At 40.8% G+C, this 23,607-nt stretch overlaps 1 protein-coding gene across 1 annotated transcript in view; it reads left to right on the forward strand.

The window, feature by feature from the left end:
• The window catches only part of SLC9A4 (solute carrier family 9 member A4), a 33,607-nt gene extending 11,539 nt beyond the window's left edge, over positions 1–22,068 (forward strand). The window contains exons 4-13 of the mRNA XM_010178149.2: positions 374–591; positions 3,316–3,518; positions 4,688–4,774; positions 6,071–6,141; positions 8,528–8,689; positions 14,764–14,860; positions 16,795–16,926; positions 17,683–17,770; positions 21,248–21,323; positions 21,804–22,068. Of these exons, the coding sequence (XP_010176451.1) occupies positions 374–591; positions 3,316–3,518; positions 4,688–4,774; positions 6,071–6,141; positions 8,528–8,689; positions 14,764–14,860; positions 16,795–16,926; positions 17,683–17,770; positions 21,248–21,303 (1,114 nt within the window). The 3' untranslated portion in view covers positions 21,304–21,323; positions 21,804–22,068. The remainder of the gene's footprint in view (positions 1–373; positions 592–3,315; positions 3,519–4,687; positions 4,775–6,070; positions 6,142–8,527; positions 8,690–14,763; positions 14,861–16,794; positions 16,927–17,682; positions 17,771–21,247; positions 21,324–21,803) is intronic.
• The last annotated feature ends 1,539 nt before the right edge of the window (positions 22,069–23,607 follow it).

Raw genomic sequence — 23,607 nt, forward strand, 5'->3', positions numbered from 1 at the left:
TTATGTCCCTCTAACAGATCTGTCTGTAGGCTGGTACAAAGCCGACTTGCCCTTTGTTTGAGACTCAAATATTTGGTGTTTGGTGGGTATGTGTTAGGCATTCAGGACAAAATGGACTTTGAACTGGAACGTGGTGCCCTCATCAGGAAGACTGACTGGTGTGCTTCCTTTTTCCTGTATGGATTTGTAAAGTTGAATGAAGATGTTCTTTTATCTAATGAAATAGCTAACTTTCCTGAAGAAAAAAAGTACTTCTTGATATTAGGAAGGTCAGAGGCTGGTGATGGAGAGTACAAGTAATGAAGGCTGTGGCTGTTCTTAAATGAAAAGAAAAACAGCTTATGGCTAATATCTGATGTTTTGTCTGGTACAGGATGACAGCATGTGCAGTGACAATGAAAAAATACGTGGAGGAGAATGTTTCCCAGAATTCCTATACCACAATAAAATATTTCATGAAGATGCTGAGCAGTGTCAGCGAGACCCTGATTTTTGTGTTCATGGGAGTGTCTACAGTGGGGAAAAACCACGAGTGGAACTGGGCCTTCATTTGCTTCACTCTGCTCTTCTGCCTTGTTTGGCGGACACTGAGTAAGTCAGCTTTTGCAGGCAACTTAATCTGCACCTCTGAGAGGAACACTTTGGTGCAAAGGTATGCCAGTAAAGTCTGTGCAGACTGGCATAACCGGTTTAATAAAAAATTTACTAGGCTTATGTTACTGAGAAGTTAATTTCACAAATCAACACATGGAGAAAATAGGGGGAAAAGCCCCAGACAAATCTGAATGTCAGTCTCCAAGCACAGACATTATGATTAGGTGATAATGGAGTATTTTAAGAAAAATTAAAATGGTACTGTGATTATTCCTGTATAGATTTTTATATCTCATTTAACTACATGCCTTTGGGTAAGTGGGCTTCATAATGATTTCATTGCACACTGTAATTAACTTACTAATTAGATAATGTACATCACAACAGTTCTCATGCTATAACAGTACAAGTCCTGGGCCAGGAGCACTGGAAGCATTGAAAAAGAGAGAAAGTGAAAATTAGCACTGATAGATAACTGAACAGAGACTCTGTTTCCTTCCTATACCACACATAGGCCAACCACACTGTGCTACTGCTCCTCACAAGTCAACTCCGAAGTTTTAAACTGCCAGAAAAGAGTGGCTGTCTGAAATTAGTCCATTTCTACACACAGTATCTCCCCATTCCCGCAAAGGTCTCCTACTCCCCAATCTGTGAGACTGGGATTCCTCCAGCATGGGCAGGACAGTTTATAGATGATGTCACACAAGCTATGGGACAAAATTTCTCATCTTCTTCTAATGTCCAGGATGGTTTAACTGTAATGTTGAAAAAGAAGAAGGAATAAGAAAGCTGGTGGTTTTCTGGAAGTGGTAGTCCTGACGGATTTATCCTATGACCTGCTCTTGTGCCTGTTAGACAATTTACTGCAACTGTGGAATAGAGAGGCAACACATTGTCATCTTCTCCCTTATTTTCTAGTATCATCCAGCCAAACATTATTAAATTCTACAAGTACCCAACCAGAGGAGAGAAATAAGATGGAGCCAGACACTTCTCAGAGGTGCACAGCAGTAGGACAAGAGGCAACAGACATAAGCTGGAACATGGGAAATTCTGATTAGACAGTAGGAACCCATTTTATAACTTGAGAGTGATCCAGTATTGTAAGAGTGGCTTATTTCTCCATTCTTAAAGGCGTTCAAGACTTGACTGGTGCTTTGAGCAACCTGATCTGATTAGCTCTGCTTTGAATGGGGATTTGGACTAGACAGCCTCCAAAGATCCTTGCAAGCCTATAGTATGCTGAGTCCAACATTTGGGACATCAAGCATCTGAGATTAAAGTGTTATTATTACTTAAATCTCTCAGGTGGTTTATCCCTCATTCAACAACAAAACAAAATAAAAAAACCTCAGAGCAGCAAGAAAATGTTGGCTTGACCCTCAAAGCCCATAAACATTTCAAGGCCTTTGACTTGTAAGCCTGAGAGTCCTGGAAGAAGGCACCTAACCAGAGGTAATAAAAGGAAAAGGGAAACCTATGAAGGTTTGAGTATGTGCATCTGAACAGCTCTATTATATTAGGGATGACACAAGTACTCAACAGTAGAGGTGATATGATTCTTATGGGTTGACAGTAAAAAGAAAATAATTAAATATTTTCTTGCTAATCCTGGACCAAACATGGCCTCTAAGTTTTTAAAGGCTTGCTTTCAGAGTCCATATTGGACTATTCTTCCAATCAAGACAGAAGAAGTTGTATACAAAGCTATTCTGCTGCCTCATGTCCATCCTTCTTTCAAACACCAAGGGGAGTGCTAGAGCTTTCCAGAGGAAGGCCAGAATATTTTCTACTGAATTTGCTAAAATGATTACATCATTTTCTCTGAAGCTTGAATAAGTAAAAAGAATTGGCCTGAGGGTGATACCTCACATAGGCAGTTTCAGTCTGAGTAGCTGATGTCTAGCATAGTTATAAAGTAGACAAAAAAGGTCTTATATAAAGCAGTATCCAGCAACCTAAATAACAGGATACTGCTACTGGCCTTACCTAAATAATCCACTGAGTTTATCCGTGACAGCTGTGTAAGATAACACCAGTAAATATCAGCATTTGTCAGCTTTTAATTTAGTAATTTAACAGTTTCCACACAAAACATAGGATACATGTTTCTTATGGAGGAGAAGAAGATTAAGAGTAAACCAAGCAAATTGCTAAATATACTCTATTAAGAAAAGTTGCATTCCTTACCCAGCCACAGGCTGTCTGATTAATTTTAACTTTTATTCAACACAAAATGACATTTGAGAAATAAACAGAGAATTAGAGACACAATTAGCCAGAGGATTAAAAATTAAAACGCTATTACTCTTTGCCTTTCAGTGAACCTGTCCACAGGACTTGTTGGTAAGGCACTATTCAAACACTTTGGGCAGATACTGTGGAGAAAGCAAGAAACATTGCAAGGAAAGCACAGAAAAAAATCTCATCCAGTGGTTTGTCAGAAAGTAAATCTTTTCCCCTAATCTCACTTCTGAACTGCATAAGTGAATTTAAATCCTGAAGCAGTTAGGAATCATGGTCTTTTTTAGGAGATTATTTCACACAAAATAGATTCAGCTGTTGGTCAAAGAGAAGATACAAGAACCCAAAATTGAAAAGAAATGTCCATCAACAGCTGCCTGAGACAATATTTTGTTCTGTTTTAAATATTTTCCTTTTTGTCCTTGATTAATAATAGCTGTGGGGTTTTTTTTTCTTTTTTTTTTTCCTTCCTAGGCGTATTTGCTCTCTTCTACATCAGTAACAAGTTCCGAACATACCCCTTCACCTTCAAAGACCAACTCATTATTTCCTACAGTGGCCTTCGAGGAGCCAGCAGCTTCTCTCTTGCATTCTTGCTTCCAGAGAACCTCTTCCCAAGAAAAAAATTGTTCATTACTGCTACGCTTGTAGTTATATATTTCACTGTGTTCATCCAAGTAAGCGTATTTCTTAATTAATTGCTTTTTTGTAGTAGAGATGACTGAAAGATCATAGTGAAGATTGCATTGAATTTACTCTCAAACTAGGACAAGCTATCGTATTTCATGGCCAGATTTAGCACTCCAGTGTGTAATTACCCTTTCAGGGCTTTTTAGGTACTATTAAATAACTTTTTCAGAAAGTCTGTGTTGAAAACCTGCTTATTCTAAAACACTCAGGGAAAAGGGCACTTTGTGTCCAAAAGCTCTTATGTTCACTCCACATGCACTTCCTAATGCTTCGAAATTAAGAAGCATTTTAACTTTACACTTCAGCAGAGAATCATTCTCTACTAGTGGTGTATCTCAAACTGAACAGAAAATAATACGTCTGTTCTATGAAGAATTTTGTATTTTTTCCTTTATCTTCATTTATCTTGGAGACAAATGGGAACATTTTGAAATCCTTTATACAAGAATATTAAAGAAAAATAAAATGAATAATTCAGATCTGTAAGAATAGGTATATACTTCAGATGTTTGGCCTATTCCACTTGGCTTACACTGCTGTACCTGAGAGAACTGGAGATCCCCTGAGAGTCTTGCATCTCATGTTCTGTATTTTCCCATACCAATATCTCAGACACCCTAGGGTGCCAATGGGGCACTATGCAGTTGCAGTTGGCACTAAGATTCAACCAGAAAGTTTCAGGCAAAACATTTTGTTTCTATTTCCCCTTTTTAAATGTTGTTCTGTAGCAGTGCAGTAAAGAATTGGGAACAGCTGAAAAGAGTTTCTAAGTGAAAAAAAACCCCAAATATTTAATTCTGAAAAAGTTGAAGTAAAAGGTTTCAAGACTGTAAGAATCCCACAAAGACAATGTTTTCTTTCAAGTGTTGTTTTGAAAAAGGTTGGCAATGAGTTAGTTACTTTACATAGTTAAAACATATCAATAAATACAATCTTGCTCAAAACCACTGGTGCATTTTTTTTTTTAACTTTTGAGTTTCAGTCTTCTTCTGTAGATCTACATACAAGTAATAGATAATTCTTTTGTCTAAGACACAGTTTTCCTAACTGATTAAAATTAAATCCTTTTGCCTTTTTTTTCTTTTTTCTTTTCTTTTTTTTTTTTTTTCCTAAAAGATAATTGACATTTCATTTCATTGTTCCAATCCAAATGCAGGGAATCACAATTGGACCTTTGGTCAGATATCTAGATGTCAAAAAGACCAACAAAAAGGAGTCTATCAATGAAGAAATTCACATTCGAGTAAGTTTTTTATATCAGTAGCTGGTATCCTAAAAAGAAGAAGAGAAAGGGTATTCCAAAAGAGCTTGACAGAGGGAGGCATTTGGTACCTCTGGTATTCATTGAGTTTGGACACTGAATGCTTTAAACAACATTTGGAGGAAACCCTAGGCATAATTTCCTAAATATGATATCTCATTTATATTCATAGTGACTACCATATTATAATATCGTACCACAAGTGTCATGGTGTAGCAGAGCCCTTAATTCTTGGACAGAAACATAGAGTTTACAAAATGCACTTGTCATAATTCCCAGCTAGATTTGTCAGATACATTTGTTGCCATCTTTTGACTGGTTCTAGACACAATGACACCTTAAAAGTCTTTAATCAAGTTTTATTCAACTGAAATGAGTTGAACCACTGGTCTGCAAATCTAGTTTTGAGTTATTCTGAGTAATGATCTTTTCCCCTCTCAAACGTTTGCTTTAGAAACAGAAAGCTGCTCAAACTGACTTAACAACACTATACAAAATATATGTACATGCTTTCATTTACACAATAGGGAATATATTTGAAATTAACAGAAACACTTAAAATTAAGCATGTGCAGCGACATTAGCAAAATTAGAGCATCTCAACTGATTGAATTTGAAGTGCATTTAATTCTTACTGTTTCAACCTTTACACTTAACCTTGAAAGGAATTTATGTTTAAAAGCACTACTTACAACAATATATATGTAAGAATTGGTCATTTTTCTGTCTATTTCTATAATGCTAGAAATGCACAAAAGATGACTGAAAATCCTGGTAGTTATCACTGATGAACTTACCAGTCTCACGACAATTTTCAAAATCCTCAGAGGACTTGTCCACCAAGGCAAAGGTTAAGGTGTGGGGTACCTGGCCCTGTGCCTCCCTCAGGGAGGTCATACATGCAGAAGGGAAACTTGGCTGACAGAGACAAGAATTTAGTTTTTGGTCTCAGTAGACAAAGAGGATGAGGCAATTTGGATGCTCAGTAGCATCTTCATTGGACATAGTCCTTTACTTGGGCCAGTATGTTGCTGGGTGATTGTGAGATAATAGCAGACTGACAGATGTGTTGCCTACATCAAAATATTGCCACTTCAGACAAGCATAGGAGCTGCCACTGTGGGAACTTTGTCTTGATTTTTAGAGAAATGTAGATGCTTTCAGAATTAACTCCCTCCAATTAAAAAAATCTCAAAATCCTGTCAACAATTGCATGTTTGTGGTGACATTATTTTCTCATAATGACCACTTAAAATTTTTCCTTGTTTGTTTCTCTAGTTGATGGATCACTTGAAAGCTGGTATTGAAGACATATGTGGACATTGGAGTCATTATCAGCTGAGAGATAAGTAAGCGTCTCTTATTACAGCCTACTATAATAAAATACACTATCTGTCATGTAAAATACAAAAGGTAAATAGAATAGGAAATTAATCTCATGCCCCATAAAGCTAAAATAGCATGAAAATATTGGGGACAAGTGCAATATCTCTTCTAAAAAGTGAACTCCTGAGTAAATGTTATCTTTTGGGAGTGCAGTGCTCGTATATTGCCTGCTAAATTGCTTCTGCACAAACAAGCAGAAAATAAGCCTTCTGAAAGAAAAACGTAGCACTGTAACTCATGCTGCAAACATCAGTCTGTGCACATAACTTTGTCACAAATCTTAGATCTGTGGAAGTGTTGCTTTAGGTCTGGATTTAGAACAGAAGCTACATAAGGTGTCAGTGCTTCACTGACTTCTGCTGTAAGCCTCCACAGCAAATATGATCCCTTGTTGATGAATACAGATTCAATAATAATAAGTCACCTGTCCTTACAGGTCTTTACATTCAGTCATATTTAAAATAAGAGCACTGAAGGGAATGGTTGAATTTAAATATCCAGTAGCATAAGCAGATACTTTCAACCAGTCTTGACTCAGAAACGCAGGACCTGCATTGTGTCTTCTATAAGCAGAATGAGGTGGTTTTGTGAAGCTTTGTGGCTCTTCCAGGCACTGCCCAGATGAGATAGACCTGCCATTCTGAGCTGATGTCCTCTTTACCTTTTCCCTAAGGCAGCCCTGTGACCATGTTGGCCACTACCGCAGCATGTGAAGGGAGGTGTGGGGAGAGACTAATCTTCCTTTCCCACAAACATCTTACTATGATACTCTGGGCTAAAAGTTATCCCTAGTTATCCTAGCTATGCTTAGACTTCAGTGCTGGGGTCTTCTGTCCCACCTTTCAGCATGGGACCCTAGTAATCCAGCCAGGGGGCGTCTGACAGGACATGAGGCAACTCCTTTCATGGCTGAGTTTCTCCCTATGGAAATCAGGAATTAAGAGTGGGAAGAAGGTAGCTGGTTTGCATCTAGTTCCTGTCCCAATGAGGAGTTAATGATGTAATGTGCCAGGGCACATATCTGGACCCAGAAACTAAAATATCCCCTTGGCTCTCACAGTACAAAGATAGCTTTAGGACATCTGGTGGGACCACATCACTGTCTGTGTAGTCAATAAGCTAAACAACTTCACTGCTCCCTGTTGGAGCAGTAATTCCATTGAAATAGCTGCATTTACACATATTTGTGAGAAAATGTTATTCCCTTACATCACATCTACCCAAAGGCTATGGGGTAGATGTGAATTTTGAATTCACAAAGAGAATTTTGTCCAAACTAGCCATAAAATACAGTGTTTCAGTTGAGGGGTAGATTCAAAAAAACACACTGTATGTGAAGATATTTCATGTAAGAAGATTGTATTAAAAGCTATTCCCTAGACTTTGCTATGCAACTTTAAGGACGTTTAGCATATGTATATCAGAATTAATAGCCTAAGTGATGACACTCCAAGAGGTTTTATGTTACACAGACAAACATAAAGAACTTTAATCCCAGTGGAAACATTTGTGTATCTATCTCTATTATTAATGCATAAAAACGAACCTTTGTTAAGAAAAAATGTCCAAACTCTGTAGTCCTTTTCCTTGCATTGTGGAGCATGTTACCCTGCTGTGGTGAACTGTTCGTTTGAAAGAAACATGTAAGAAGACCTACTGTTGTTCTGCTAAATGTCTACCTGAAATCACATACCTGTTCCAAGGCACGGGCACACACACATTCAAATTCAAATTATGCCATACACCACACATTAGCGATATTTTACAGTCTGCAGCCTGTGAGTACATAGTATTTTGTGGTCCATTCAATTTCTCTGTTATTCAGAATACAAAGAAATGTATTTTCTCTGCTCTAATTGTCAGGATTCAAAATTAACAGCAACATAATGGGCCCAAACTACTTGTAACCACTGGGCCATTTAAAGCCTCATTGGTGGCTGGCTGAATAGGCCAGGATTACGGTAAGAGCAGCAGCTGCTGTTGTGTCCTACCAGAATACAACCTTTGTACAAAAGCGTGGAGACTGGCCATATTATTTTCTGACAAATGTGGCGGTGTTATATGCAAACATACATCCCTCTCTCTTTTTTGTTCTGATTGCAGCTTGTTTGTTGCTTTTGTCTGGTGGGGTCTGCAATCTCTGTGGACCAGCAGACCATGCCAAATGTCCCCCTAAAGGTCTCCGCTCGCTAGGCCTTCAGGAGTCGACAGATGCCTCCAATTTGGATTCAGTTTCTACCACTGAATTATATGTGTGTGCATTTGAATGAAGACCAACTTGTACCACAGAAATAAAATAAAAACACATATCCTTTTTTTTACACTTTGATTTTAATATCTCTTTTGCAGATTTAAGAAGTTTGACAATAAGTATTTGAAGAAAATCTTAATTCGGGAACACCAGCCCAAATCTAGCATTGTGTCATTGTACAAAAAGATGGAGATAAAACAGGCCATTGAGATGGCTGAGAGTGGCATGAAAATTTCAAAATCATCCACAGCTTCATTAGAGTAAGTACTGACCTCCTGACCCTTTGTAGAGTAGGGACATGAAGGAAGGGGACAAAAATTATGAAATACTGAAGGGATTTTATTACTTCAATAGGAATGTAAGAAAAAAAAGGACAGTTATGAAAAGAGAAGTTGTTGTTTTGTGCTGGCAATTTGGTACTTATAATATTTGCCCTTTGGATCTTTAAACAAAGATTCAGAGTGAAAAGTAAACCCAAGGACATTTTCTCTTTCTCTTCAATAATGGCCATTTCTGAAGAGGAACCACGAGTCAGGCACAGAAGTCACTGCGGCTGCTTTAAATCACAGCAGTAGTTCAAAGCGGCCATACTCATCACTTAGCAGGCCAGTGGGTTTTGCTCATCACTGCTAGATACTGAGAGACCTGCAGGAGAGTTTAGAGCACAGGTCCTGGCTCCATTATCCCAATTACAAATTTTTGCTCAGAGCAGATTGCCTTGTAGCTTTTGCAATTTTTGCTACTTTGGTTTGCAGTCCCTCAAAATATTGTGCCATATTTTGGCACTTCTGTAGCAAATTTGTCCAATTAAACATTGAGGGCAATCCTGTGGAGAAGGACTTGGGGGTACTGGTCGATGAAAAGCTGGACATGAGCCAGCAACGTGCACTCACGTTGGCCCAGAAGGCCCAGAAGGCAAACCATACACTGGGCTTCCTCAAAAGCAGTGTGGCCAGAAGATCAATGGAGGTGATTCTGCCTCTCTGCTCTGGTGAGACCCCACCTGGAGTACTATATCCAGCTCTGGAGTCCTCAGCACAAGAAAGACATGGAACTGTTGGAGGGGTCCAGAGTAGGACCACAAAAATGACCAGAGGGCTGGAACACCTCTGCCATGAGGAAAGGAAGCTGGGAGACTTGGGGTTGTTCAGCCTGAAGAAGAGAAGGCTCCAGGGAGACTTTATTTCAGCCTTTCAATGCTTACAGGGAACCTGTAAGACAGATGGGAACAGCGTTTTTAATAGGCACTGTAGCAATAAGAAAAGGGGTAATGGTTTTAAACTAAAAGGGGGTAGATTTTGAATAGATATAAGGAAGAAAATTTTTACAATGAGGGTGCTGAAACACTGGAACGGGTTGCCCAGAGAGGTGACAGAAGTCCCATCCCTGGAAGCATTCAAGGTCAGATTGGATGGGGCTCTGAGCAACCTGATCTAGTTGAAGATGTCCCTGCTCACTGCAGGGCATTAGACTAGATGACCTTTAAAGGTCCCTTCCAACCCAAACCATTCTACGATTCTATGATCCTATGAAACAGTAATGCAATTGGCATCAGGCAGATCAGGGGAGAAAACCGGTGGGATCTCCAGACCCACCACTGAGGGAACTACCCTCTAGGAGAGAAGTCTGTACAAATTATCACTCTTGCATACTTTATCTGCTGTGCACGTATTTATCCTCACCTTGCAACCCACTGTCCAGAGGATGGGTATTGTTAATGGCACTTGCCCTCACAAACTCTTTCCTGGGGTCCCACTGGCCACTGTTACTGCTGCTGCCTGCTTGCTGCTGCTGCATCCTTCAGCCCTGTCCATTTTGCAGCAGCCTCTGGAAAGGCTCTGCATATTTTATTTTTTCAATGATCATCTCAACCCATAATGGAAAATCCGAATATCAATTTAACCGACATTAAATTAAAATCTCTCTTGAAACTTTGGCTTAATCATGTAAAGATTCATCTGCTTTCTTGAAACTGATGTCAGCATGCAGTTTGAGACCTAGCCCTTTTAATTCTAAATCAATCTTTGCTGAATGGTTTATATTAAAAAAGATTGCATGTCTGTCCGGCTCCTTTCTGTCTGCTGTATTCCCTTAACTGTTCTGAGCCAAGAGAAAATGTGCAAGGTTGGTAGACAATCTATGGCAATCAAACCACATTCCTCTTTTCTTGAAGGAAAAAGAAAATAAGAAAAATTGTTTCAGCGTAGTTCAGAAATTCTCACCAGAGCTGAGAATTTATCTATAATAAACAATTGATATGATGGACTAATCTTTGCCATCTCTAGCCCAGCTGTAATTGAATTTTACTGTGCATCTACTTCTGATGCACAGGTTGTCCTACTGAGACAGCCTTTTTAAAAATGAACTGTCAACTTCAAAAAACAGAGTGCAGCCTGTGGCTCAGAAACATTTCGATTCTTGAAGGCTGTGAGAGGGTTCCTGCTCTGGCAGGGGGATTGGACTAGATGATCTTTTGAGGTCCCTTCCAATCCCTAACATTCTGTGATTCTGTGATTCTGCGATTCTGTGTTCCTGGAAAATATATGTTTTCCCAACTCTGTTCATTGAAAGACATCTGGTGTTGAGCACTAGAGGAGACAGGATAGTGAGCTAGTTGTTGGATCTTTGGTCTGAGACAATGCAGAGGTTCTTATATCTCCATTCTCCTGAGCAATTAAGTCAACCTGCTTAAGACTAAAACATTTTAAAATGTATTTGTAAATTATTATTATTGAGATAGCTTGTACCTAAAGTCCCTGTCTTCAAGGAGGATATAAAAATCTAGCCATGAGCAAGTGGAGATTTGAAATCCAGTTCCAATGTATGGCTTGTAAAGTAATATTTGCAGTGGCAGAGCAGTGAGAAAACTCTCTCACTGCACTTCTGACCAGTTCTGCAGCCTTTAGGTACTTGAGGGGAAATGCTCTATAACAATGGAAGCAGATCTCCATTGCTGTGAATTAGCATTATTCTCAGGAACTGCATTCATACTGGTGTGATTCCTGCAGGTGGAGTGGGTGCACAATATGCAGTGAATATTTCCAGTGCAGACTGGAAAAAATTGCCCATGGACTGCGTAACAAAGAATCCACATTTGAATGAAAACAGAGCATTTTGTTATGATGTTTTGGAGAATATAAGCCTTAGAAATAAGGACAGAAATGGCAAAAGCAGAGCCAGGCAGACATTATCAAAACTGCATTTGTATGGCTGGTTTCTGGAGGAAACATACCCATTAGAGAGAAACCGTTTGATGCTGAACTTACTTAATGTTGGCTTCGTATTACTGCAATACCGACTTTAGTGAGAGTAAGTCTTAGAATGTATGAATACAGTATAGATCAGAATCAAGTGCTGTGTCGTCATTTGTGGTGGTGCAGTTGTGCAAGAGCTGTGCCTGATGAATGTTACTTCCTTCACAGGACTAGTGAAGATTGGTGGAGAGTTCAGAAAGTTCAGAGTTTTAGATATAATATATAAAAATAATCTTACAAGGTTTGTGGAAGGCATTTTATTCCTCCATATATCAACTATCTCCATGTCTAAAGAAGAAAGAGGCACTGTCATAGTACTCATTACAGAGAGGTGGTCAGTTTTCATGGCATTTTATCGTTCCAGTATTTTCTTCTCAAATGTATCTCCTGTGCTGTGCTTTTTTGTCACATGCTGGAAGTTTCAATAAGAACAAAGAAATGGTAACGTATCACACTTATCTGGGTTTTTTTAAGTTCTTTTTTGATGTATTCTGCATAATGTAAAAATTGCAAAATGTAAAAGCAATCTGTTCCTTATTACCGTATCTGTGCTTTGTTATCAGTTGGGTAAATTAATATCTAACCCCATGAAAAGAATACACATTTTTTATTTGTGCTCCAGAACAATACAAACTATCTTCATGCTGTTTGTTCTCTTGGTATCCCAGCTTAGCTGGAACTCAGGGACCTATTTTGTTTATTCTGTTTATGTCACTTTAAGAGCCAAACAATAAGCCTTTAAATGACTTATGCCACTTCTGTGCTGGAATGTGGAGGGGACCAGGTGTGCGACTGGGAAAGGAAAGAGATGATTTGTTTACTTCCCAGTGGAGTTCTGTTTTCCCCTGTTTAGCTGCTTTCCTCTATTTATTCCCAACTGTAAGGTATAAAGACCCCGTGGAGACATTTAGTGAAGTGGGGACCAGAGAGACAGTTATTCTCTATGATGTCAAAGCTGCTTGTATCAACTATGCCAGTTCAATTTGTGTTACACAAATGAGCCAAGCCTGAATTTTATAGAATATTACTTGTTGTCAGGCTAGACTGCCATTATTTCCCAGGGGCTGTACTTGTATTTGCTTTCCCAGTTGTACCCAGGGTCTCTCTGTTGTCCAAAGGGAGAGCAGCTAGGAGCTGCTGACAGCAAAATGGCTGGTTTCCTTGCTGTGGAAGGTAGCATACATGGGCTGTCCCACAGCCTGGGACACGCCAGTCCCAATGTGGAATAATGGTGCATTACACCTAAACCTGGAAACTTGGTATCATCCCTGGATCCTCTTTGTGCTATCCCTGAGAGCTGAAAGCAAGTGAAAAACCAATCAACCAACGCACGCATCTGGCCTGGAACTTGGTGGTGGTGATAGTCTTTTCCCGCACTGGTAAATACCTAGGTTTGTTGTTGCTGTTGTCAAGAATTGATGAATGTCAAATAAACATTTGTTAGGAAGGATTTATCAGGGCCAGGATAGGTTTCTGATCAAATCCAGAAAGGGAGTCCTTTTCTCTCACTTTGCTTTGCCAATAGCTGAATGGTAAACTCATGGGTCTTCCATGTCTCAGTGAGATCCTTAACCTATTGGTTAAGGATCCTTAATCTTCCTCCTAGTAGAACGTGTCCCTGCTGATGGCAGGGGGGTTGGAGCTGGATGATCTTTAAGGTCCCTTCCAACCCAAACCATTCTATGATTCTATGATTCTATGATTCTGTTCCAACCCTACCTCTAACTCCACACCTTAGCACATTGTCAATTTTTCTCTTTCTTTTTTCCTCACTGAAAACATGGCAGATCTCAGTTTTGATCTGATACAGAATGAAAACACATTTTGAAACCCTGAAATATATCAGGAATTAATTCTTATATTCCAGGGATTTTGGCCAGGGCAAGGCCACCAGTGCTCACTGTCTACTTCAGGGTAAGCGGCAGTAAAATGTAGAATCCAGGCAGCTTGTGATGGTCCTACAATTTTTCAAGATGTTCATGTTAGCTTATAGCACAAAACAGTGATAATCTTGCTAAACTAGCTGTAATTACAAATTCCAACTTTTTTCCTATGTTTACAGCACAATCTCAGTTTAGCTTGAATAAAAAAATTGCCTTTAAAAGATTTTAATTTATTTTAGAGGAAGTACAAAATAAATACACACAAAGCTTTGGCAATACTGTACATAGATCATAACCCATTTTTTAATTGCACATTTTACAGACAGCTCTTTAAGGGCATCACTTAGGTGAGAACAAAGATTTACAGTGACATATTTTTTTTAAAAGGAGGCAAGAAAACAAAATGGAGAAAGAAAAAAAACCAGAAAGAACAAGAATGAACTCAGACTGATTCATCCTGGATGATCGCTATCTATTTCCCATTCTTTTCTTGGGAATTCAGCTGAACACTAACTCTCACACAGACTGACCGATTTAGCAAAACCAGTTAACATCTCACAGCAGCCCTCCTCTATTGTTTCGCTGGTAAAAAAGCCAGGCAACTACAAGTCACTATGGGCTTCTTGTCACAGGTTGTTAAAAATATGAAGATTACTATCTTCTAGGTTGCTCTTTCATTTTAAATGGAGAAGCAGGCTCAGTAGCAAGGAAACGCTAGACGTTCTCTTCACCACAGGGCAGGTCTCTCAGACTCCTTAATTGGATTTGCTGCTCTTTCTCAAAGGAGTTAAAATCAGTAGGAGAGCAAGGCCCAGACTGCTAGACCATACTGAACAATGTATTCAGACAGAGGAGGAAACTTGCAGAGCCTTCTGGCATGTACAGCTGGTTGTTGCCTGATCTAAGCCTTAAATAAAAACTTCCTTATGAAGCTTTGAGAAAGAAAAAGATAGTTTCTTCTGCCAGCTGCATGAGGGTTTACAGCCCATTCTGACTACCCTGTATATTGATAAAACCCATGAAAGAGCAAAATCTGACATTTTCTTATTCATCTTTGGATGATTTCGTGGTGTCACTAGTCACTGAAGTCTTCATAGCCTCCTCTTCTAGCAATAAAAATAGATCATGCATCATTTAGTGGGAATAGTATTTAATCAAATAATTAATGTGACATTTAAACTTCTCTTTTATTTACAGGAGCAGTAGAAATCGACGTGTTCATAGGCTCTCCCCCGCAGAGGTGGAGTCCATGAGAGATGTCCTGGCACATAACCTCTATCAAGTGCGACAAAGGGTGTGTAAGCGACCTGCTATTGTGCGCTGTTTGCAGACTGAAAGCTCTTGTTTGCCCTCCCCATATCATAGCCACGGCGGGTGGTAGCACCAGGACCAGCCCGGCCCTGGGGTCACACTGGTGGGAGAGGTGGGCCCAGAAAGAGAAGGAGGGGAAGGAGCCCTGGATCAGGGATATTTTCTGGGTGTAAAAAAAGAAAGCAGGTTTTTAACATCACCTTTTCACTCTGATGGCAGCACAAAAAGCCAGGAAAATCTGTGATGGAGCTGTAGAGGTCAGGCTTCCCTCACTGTACAGTTACCTGTGACTCAGAAACCACCTTCCTGAGGCTGCCAAATATGCCCGGGGGAGTCTGAGGTCCCAGGTCCTCTCCCTGGGGCCACCCACAACCTGCGTGGTGGAAGCCGGCTGGCAGGGTGGCCTGTGGGCCAGTGGGCTGGATGGAGGCTGGGCAGATGGCTACCCAGCATCCGGGGAGGGATGCAGGGCTTTGTGGGAGGCAGCAGGCTGGCAGGTCGCCAGCAGCAGTGAAACTTCTCTGTGGAGGTGGGTGGACCAGCTGTGGTAAACATTGCGTAGCCCAAAGTCAGCTGAGAGTTGGGCTGGTAAATCCTTGGGCTGTGTGGGAGTCACAGTTTACCATCGCCATAGGAGGAGAAAGGAAAAAAAAATATATATATTCCACCTCCTCTGGAGCTTCACTTTACAGGCTTTTGGGTTTCTGTAGTTTGAAATTTTTTTTCCCCTCCTAAAATGGGGATGATAATACCTCAGCAGGGAATTGTATTGCAGAAGTTTGTACTAATTCTGATCCAGCCCAATGTATAATATCTACTTAATCCAATCTTGGGCCCAGAATGTACAACTGAGTGCTCTCATACAGCAGTGAGTGGTAGAGGATATATTGCACTAACCTTGAAATCATACAGATGAGTGAGGCTAACTTCTGTAACACACATTTGCTAGAAAATGCTAGTCCCTGCTCATTTAAGTGTGGCATTATTAATATGATTTTAATTGCTAATATTGTTTGATTTGCCATGGCCAATTATCCTTATGATATTAATTTCTTATCTTACCAGCAACAATTTCCATATATGGCTGTCTCTTAGATTACTGAAATGAACTCTCCCTCTTCAAAATCAATTACAGTAATGACTGTTTGTACCAGTCACTTCCTATGTGTTATCGAGAACTGTGTGCTTGCGGAAATGAAAGATCAGAAGTAAAATAATGCCACTTCTAATACTTTACTTTCAACTCTGAAGGCCTGGTAACGCTCTGGCTCATCAGACCAACTTTACAAGGACCCTTGCAAGTGAGACTGAGATCAGATTCTGCGTTTCAAGAGGCCATATAAACTGAAGTGAATTTTTCTTCTTAAGGCAGATAATTATTTCCCTCATTTCACTAGATGTATGCGATAAATTTAAAGGCTTGTCATTAAAGATGTTTTAGGTTCATATTAAGGTGTAGTTTGTCCAAGTATGGAAAGGAAACTCAGCTGTGCATCTCACTCTAGAGATGCACTCTTCTTAATATAGTCTTTTGCTCCCAAGCACATCTGCAACTTGCTCCTGGCTCAGTAATATTAGTGCCAAGGTTCAGAGATGGGTTAACTAGCTACGTCTCTCTTGGGACCTGCCTCAGATCTGTACCTCTCAATTGTATGATGAGAAGAAGGATGATAAAGGGAGAACAAGGCCAGAGATGTTAATGGTCTCATGTGGCTAGGTGTATTTTTAGCACTTTGAGCAGGCAAGAGTAAGGTTAGTGCAAGGCTGCATTTTTCCACATGATACCAAAGAGATCTGTGGTGAGTCGATGGCTGAGCTGGGGCAGGTGTCCCCTTGGCCCTGTGATTGACCAGACTGTGCAAAGGTATTAACATTGCAAGTGCAAAGAAAATCAGCTGAGTACATTTTCTGTTTCAGGCCCCAACATACAACCGACACAACCTGCCTGCCAACACAAATGAGAAACAAGCCCAAGAAATCCTCATCCGTCGGCAGCACAGCCTGAGGCAGAGTTGCAGGAAGGGAAACAGCTTACCTTGGGGTAGACCGGTACCTGTTATATAAACTACTATTCATGTAAAAAATGCCCCTGCTTCTCTGTTAATAAGGAAAGAGACACCTATTTTTTATATGATTTTTGCAATCATTAAGATGGATATTTTCCCCAGTGTCCTTGTGCAGCACCTAAGAGGAAAGACCTTCACTTAGCACGTGGACAGCAAAATTTTTATGCTTTACCTCTATACATTGGTCAAAATTCAGGTTCTATGGCTGTAAGTAGTAAAATAATGTAACTTGCATAGTTTTGGCATGTGCAAAACACAGTATAATCACAAAAGGCCTGATGCAAAGCCCTTGACACCTTGACAGTTTGGGCTCTTAATCAGTAAGAGTAAGATCTGTGTGACCAAATGTAGGCATTGGATACCATAGACATTTACAGCTGAGATGATCACAGTCAAGGAAGAGAAATAAGTTCTTGCTAGGTATATTAATTTTATTTAAAGTTGTCACCTGAAATAGGAAAGGTGAATCTTAGAAGAAGATATTTTTCTCTGCTGACTGTAAAAAAGAAACAAACCCTAGAGTTATTTATATCAAACACAGACATTTTCACTGGAGCTGACATTGAGTTCAGCCATCCAAGTTAAGCATTGATCTTACTCACATCTCTAAATTTGGCTGTAAAGGTGCAGAGGCACAACAGAAAAAAGAATATAAGTATCCCTCTTTAGCATACCACCAAGTAAGTGTAAATTGTGGAGGCAATCATGGGCATTGAACACATTTCTGTCTCATATACAGGTTAGCACCACGGAAGTACGCTATCTCTCTTTGCCTCAGGGCCCCAGCCAGCCCTCTAGACGAAAAGCCAGGCGTGTTACTTTTACAGGTAATGAAAGTGCTTTACTCTGTACCCTACTCCAGCTGTGAAAAAAACTTGGCCAGTTGGTCAGTGGATTTAACAGTACTGAATTAATACTCCCATGGAAGTCCTTGGCCTCTTTAAATGAGCTACACCCTTCTCTCCTATCTTTTTTATCTATGTTGTTTATATGGTCATTACTGCAGCAGTTTCTCTCTCGTTCCAGCACCGCCTTGTTTTTTCTTTTTCCCTCTTGCACAAATATTCCTGTGATCCCTGCAGTTTGGCCTGGTCATGAGGGCATTCCTTTAAGCCCAAGAAAGCAAATTATCTGTTCCCTGCAGCCCCACAAAAACAACTGCATACAAAACTGTTAGGAGCCGCTGAACCCATAGTCCAGTCGAGGCGAGCCTGGTGCAGCTCCATGACCCCAGGTCCCACGGGTAGCAAGGCTGAGCAGATATTCCCAACAGGCACCCCTCTGCCACCGTAATTCAGTACACATGTACACATGGCCAGACACACAGAGCAGCACAGACAGGGCACAGTGCTCACACAAATGCAAACAGCACCAACGGTGTCATCCTGGTCCCCTCCCTGGCTCACCAGGATGCTAACCTGTTAGTGGAAAATAGCTGACCTTAGATACACCCTTTGCCCAGTAGCTGGCCCTGAACCTTCTATCTGCCCATTTGGTGGCACTTGGGCATGTGAGCCCCTGGGGACACAGCCTCATGGCAGCTGCTGGTACTCAGACATGCACACACACACCCATGCATGCACAGATGTTCTTCCACCACACCCCAAGCGCTATAGATCCCCCCAGTAGCTAGCCTTGGACAGCCAGTCTTCCTTGTGTCAGGCTCCTGGATCCCCTGGTTTCTTCTTGCCTCATCCACAGGGACACACACATGCAAACTTGTCTCTTTGGTATCGGGTCCAGATCATGGCTTTACTAGTAGCCAGCCATGGACCTTATGGTCTCTTCAGTCACTCGCCCCAGTCTCTGTCCCAGACTGATGGTTGCTCCAGTATGTGGTTCTCAAGCCTTTTATTGCTGGCTCCTCTGGCTTGGTGGTTGCTAGTGGCTTTGCACTGACACATGCATGCACCCCAGTCCCTCCAGCTGCTGGCACTCAGGCTTCCACATGCATATGCACACAGTATAGGGAGCTGTTCACCTGGGAAAACAGTCAGAAGTAGAGTTTAATGAGAAAACAGGACAGACTGCACTGATGAGACACAGAGTATTGCCAGACAAATAGACTCACCAGCCCCAGTTTTCATGTGAGCAACCTTTTTTATCCCCTTTTTCCTCTATTTTTCTGCACTTGTTGCCCCTCAGACTACCCCAATCCCTTTCTTTCCCTGCCTTTGGTTCCTGCTCTGAGCATCCCATCATAAGCCCTGTATGATCCCAAAATGCTCTCCCCAGACACCCCAATAACGAGCACTGTATCCCACCACCTTACTCTAACAGGTGCCCCAGGGAAAGCTTCTCCGTTGGCTCATCATGGTGGGTCTCACCCTGCCCACGGGTCTGATCAACCCCATGATGGATCAGGGCAGGAGCTCAGGCCCATTCCTCTGACTGGAGTACTGGAGGCCTCTCCACTTGCCCTTGTGCCTCGGATCTCCTCTGTGTTTATGGAGATGAGCCTCTGATCATGTAACTTAACAAAAGATCCTGGCAGAGTCTGTCCCCAAGCAGCTGGTCTCTTCTCCCCTGTTCCCAGCTTGCTTTCTATGAACATTTCTGTAGTAAAACTGGTATTACTGGGTAAAGTTATCAGCCAGTTTCAGGTTATCATATGTTCACAGTAAAATGCAGACCCATCCTCACTTACACTCTAAGTAAGGAAACCGAGGTTAGGGGTGGAGTAACACAACACTGTATTACCCAAGGAAGCACAGCAGAACAGTATCACAGAAAACGTGGAATTTAGGACACTTCAATGTTCATCATTGTTGCCATCTGTAATCTCCCTGACTTCTTTATGAGTTTGTTTATGTGAACCTGAAAGGCATTCATGTTCCTTAGAAAAATGCCTTCTTATTTCTGGCAAAATTAACTACAGCAATTGAAACCATATTTTTAATCTTCATCTTTGTATCAAAAACTTGGACAACAAAGTTTGTTTCCTGCAGGTGCAAAATTATTTTCTTTCTTGCCTTTCTGTTTTACTGTGAAAGAGATAAAAGAAAAAGAGATCTGTGTAGGCAAACAATCCCCTTGGGGCTGGGCACTCACACCTGGTGAAGGCAAAACAGAAAACCATGGGATCTATCAGAGGGGAAAATAAAAGTTACTCAAGGGGATTTTTTTTTTTTTTCCCCATACAGATGATTGTTTTCTGTTCGGTTTGTCAGGATGTCATGGTGGGGGATACCTGTCTTTCTAAAAGATTCCAATTGTTCTACACAGCAGCCTCAGACCCAAAAGCATTTTGAACGCTTTTGAGGGACCAAGTCCTGCTATAGCAGATAGGCATATTACTTCACTGGGGAGAGGTAAATCCTGAAGCAGTGAATGCAAGTATATATACCTAGGCCTGAATTTGAGCCCTGACTTGTGATCTATGCAAGTAATTAGACATCTGAGTCCAGCTTTTGGGCCCATCTTAGGTTCATTGTGTAGCATTCACACCACTTTAAATGTCTGCAGCAGGAGGAAGCCACCCTAAACTCCTCTAGTAAACTGTGCTACAACTGGATTAATTGCACTTGGGAACTGAGAAGGGAAATACACAGTACATAGGAAATTAGAATGACAACCTCATGTGTGCACACATGCGTTTACAGAGATACATGACATCTCTTCTGTCTATGCCTGCAAGACCTCCTAGAACAAGCATTCTCCAGCAAGTTTGGTTTAGCTCCTATATATAGCATGTGCAGAAAGTTTAGTAACTAAGAGGTCAGAAGTGACTATAAATAGGTCCTTAAGCTGCCTAGCACACAAGTTAATGATTTATTTGACAGTATATATCACTCATACTTCATAGCAGTGATGCCCCCAAAGGGCTAAGTAGAAGCCCTGAAAATCTGAGAACACCTTTCCTATTTTATTGCTCGTGGTGTGATATGCCCACATGGCCTAACAGAAGCAGATTCTGCTGTTAAAGAAACCTGTGTCCCTGTTCAGTGGAGGTAAGTGCTGATGCATGCACTTGTACTTCGAGCAAACTCTGAAGTAAACATTAGCTTAAAATAATTTAATAGTTATTAAACTTCAATAACTTGATAAATTTTAACTATACCAAATACACATGTGTTTTAACTGCAGCATGATACAGTCCAATTTTATTATTCATGGACCTTTGTGTTTATCTCCCAAAACCTCCTAGCTTGTTATGAGCCGTTTCTTAAATTAACTGATTTGCTAGTGCATAGTTAGACTACAAGTGGTTTTAAGAAAAATGAAAAAGTATATTCAGTAAACTCAACGGAATGAGAGAATCAGTTATCGGCCTATTGTAGGAAATTTTTATTGAGTACTTGCAGCAAAGCAAGCTGGTAAGAGCAGCTCTGACACACCCAATGTAATCAAAGCGCCCTAGAGTCAAACTCCTGGTTTCAGGTGAAACTGTTTTCTTCCCAGTTGTTAATCATAGGTAACTGGTAAACTTGGCTTTCGGTGGCACTAGAGTCTTCTCCTTGGTCACTTTTTGTCTTCTGCTGTGGGTTTCACAATGCTTTTCAACTATGGGATTAGGTAGACTTGTGAAATTTGTAGAAAATTGAAATCTACATAAAGGAGCCCTGTGTAGCAGGAATTAAGCAGCACTGCGAGGCACTGAAAGATAGATGAATGTACTTATTCATTGGGGTTTCTTGGTAGAGGGAAGAAACCTCAGCTTTGGGATGAAAATAAAAATTTAGGTTTATTTTTAGTTCTTGACTGCTCTCTTACTCTATAGAAATTATTTTAAATGCTTCGGTTCCAAGGTTTCAAACCATAATGCTGTATTGTATTGAATATTCAGCTGTCCTTGCCAATACCATGGTGTTTCTCTTTTCTGTTCTTCAAAACATGAATTATTTGTCTATTGTCTTTCAGATCACCGCAGAAGTGGCTCTGATGCTGCCTTCCCAGTGATGATCAGATCCCAGCCTCGACTACGGCCACTTGAAGAAAAGCACGGCCAGGAAGAGCTGATTCCAATGACACGCTTGGATAGACAAGCAGGCCCACCCAATCTGTCAGGTCGAAGAGGAAATTTAATCAGCCAGCATCGTTTAACCAGAGCAGACAATCTAGCTCTAATGCCAAAGTCTAGATACACTGTGGGAGAAATAGAGGGCTATGAGTCAGAAGAAGAGACAGAAACAATGGCACCAGCAAGGCCATTAGCCATATGAGGAGCAGAGAAGAGCAATGTTTGCATCTCTGGGGCCCTTTGTGTACTGCTCCAGAGAAAATAACAATGCTCTTATACGAATCAACCACAATTTTCCTTCTGGGACTCGTGCACTTGTTCTCGTATCACTTTCAAGCGCTGTATCAAGGTACTTAGTGGCTCAGAGAAGACTCAAATTCTTATATGTTTATATCAAGCTATCTTTCCAACAGAACACTGCTGGAAAGAGGGGAACATGATCTTTGTAGAGGTTTGGACGTGGATTTAAATGACAATAGTTGAGCACATGCAATGCTATGGGTGGAAGCTGATACTGTCTTCCTCTGTGCTGTACTATGGCCTGCATCCAGAAGAAAGAAACACCAAAGTGCCCAGATTGGTAACTTCAACTTGTCTAGAGCTTTTGACCTCAGGGTAGCTGAGATATTCCAGGACAGAGTTGAAAAAAACAGAGAGGCATTTTTAGATCTCCTAAATGTCACTGAAGATGCCTAAACTTAAGTCAAAAGGACTTTTGGTGGAAATTTTCAGCATTTGGGAATCTCTTGGCATCTCAGGTTTTGGTTCTGCAAAAGTTTCTAAGGTCAGTGGCTGTAATGGTCCGTATCTCCTGCTACTTCAACCAGTTTCAACATGTAGGCACTTATCACCCACTTACAGTTGTTTTGGATGAATAAAGGAGTCATCCTGGTACGTACAAATCCAGAGGACTCTTTAGGCAGGGGTGCTGTCAGGATGCCTTTTATTTGTAAATGCGGGATGGCAGGAACATACACAATATTCTTGTGGTTCAGCCAGTGGGAGGCTTCACTGTAACACATCTAACCTCCATTCCCCAGTCCCATCTTGTTAGAGAGTGCCCAAATCAGTGAACCACTCTTCACTCTGAAGCTGGACCAGCACTGCAGATAGGAAGCAAGGAACTGGGATAAAAGGTAAAGGGAGCCTAACTTTGTAGCCTGCTGGCTAGCAGGAAAGTGAGGCCCTGTGTTTTTCTCACAGCTTTTTGCAGGGCATCTGCTTATCTGTTGTACAGAGAAGCATTTGCTAAAAGAAAGCAGAAATAACCAGGGGAACTGGAGCCTGTGACCTTCCAACCTTCCTACTGATTAGCTCTGTACTGATCTCCCTACCAATGTCTCTGTGTTCTCACGCTCCAGTCCCAATGGTGGGTCTCCCTGGTGGTAGGAGAAGCAGGAAGGTATGGTCTTCAGTCATGTTTTCTTCAAGTTTCCCTCTGTCTCCTCCATTCAGTGCTTGCTTAACCACCCAAATCAAGGTCTGTAAATGCTACTGAAAGAGTCAGGGAGGTAGGAATTTACTTTTTTCTTTTTTATATTACTGTTAAGCTTGGATGTCCTGGTCCATAAAAAAATTTCAAGTGTAAATTATGAATTTACATTTCTTACAATGGATTTCTGATTCAGGACAGGTAGTATCTAAATGAACAAATTTGAAAAGTGCTAGAAGAGGAAAAAAATAAAAGCCCCTTCCCCCTTGTCT

This window comes from Antrostomus carolinensis, unplaced genomic scaffold, assembly GCF_000700745.2.
Source record: "Antrostomus carolinensis isolate BGI_N321 unplaced genomic scaffold, ASM70074v2 scaffold851, whole genome shotgun sequence".
NCBI lineage: Eukaryota > Metazoa > Chordata > Aves > Caprimulgiformes > Caprimulgidae > Antrostomus > Antrostomus carolinensis.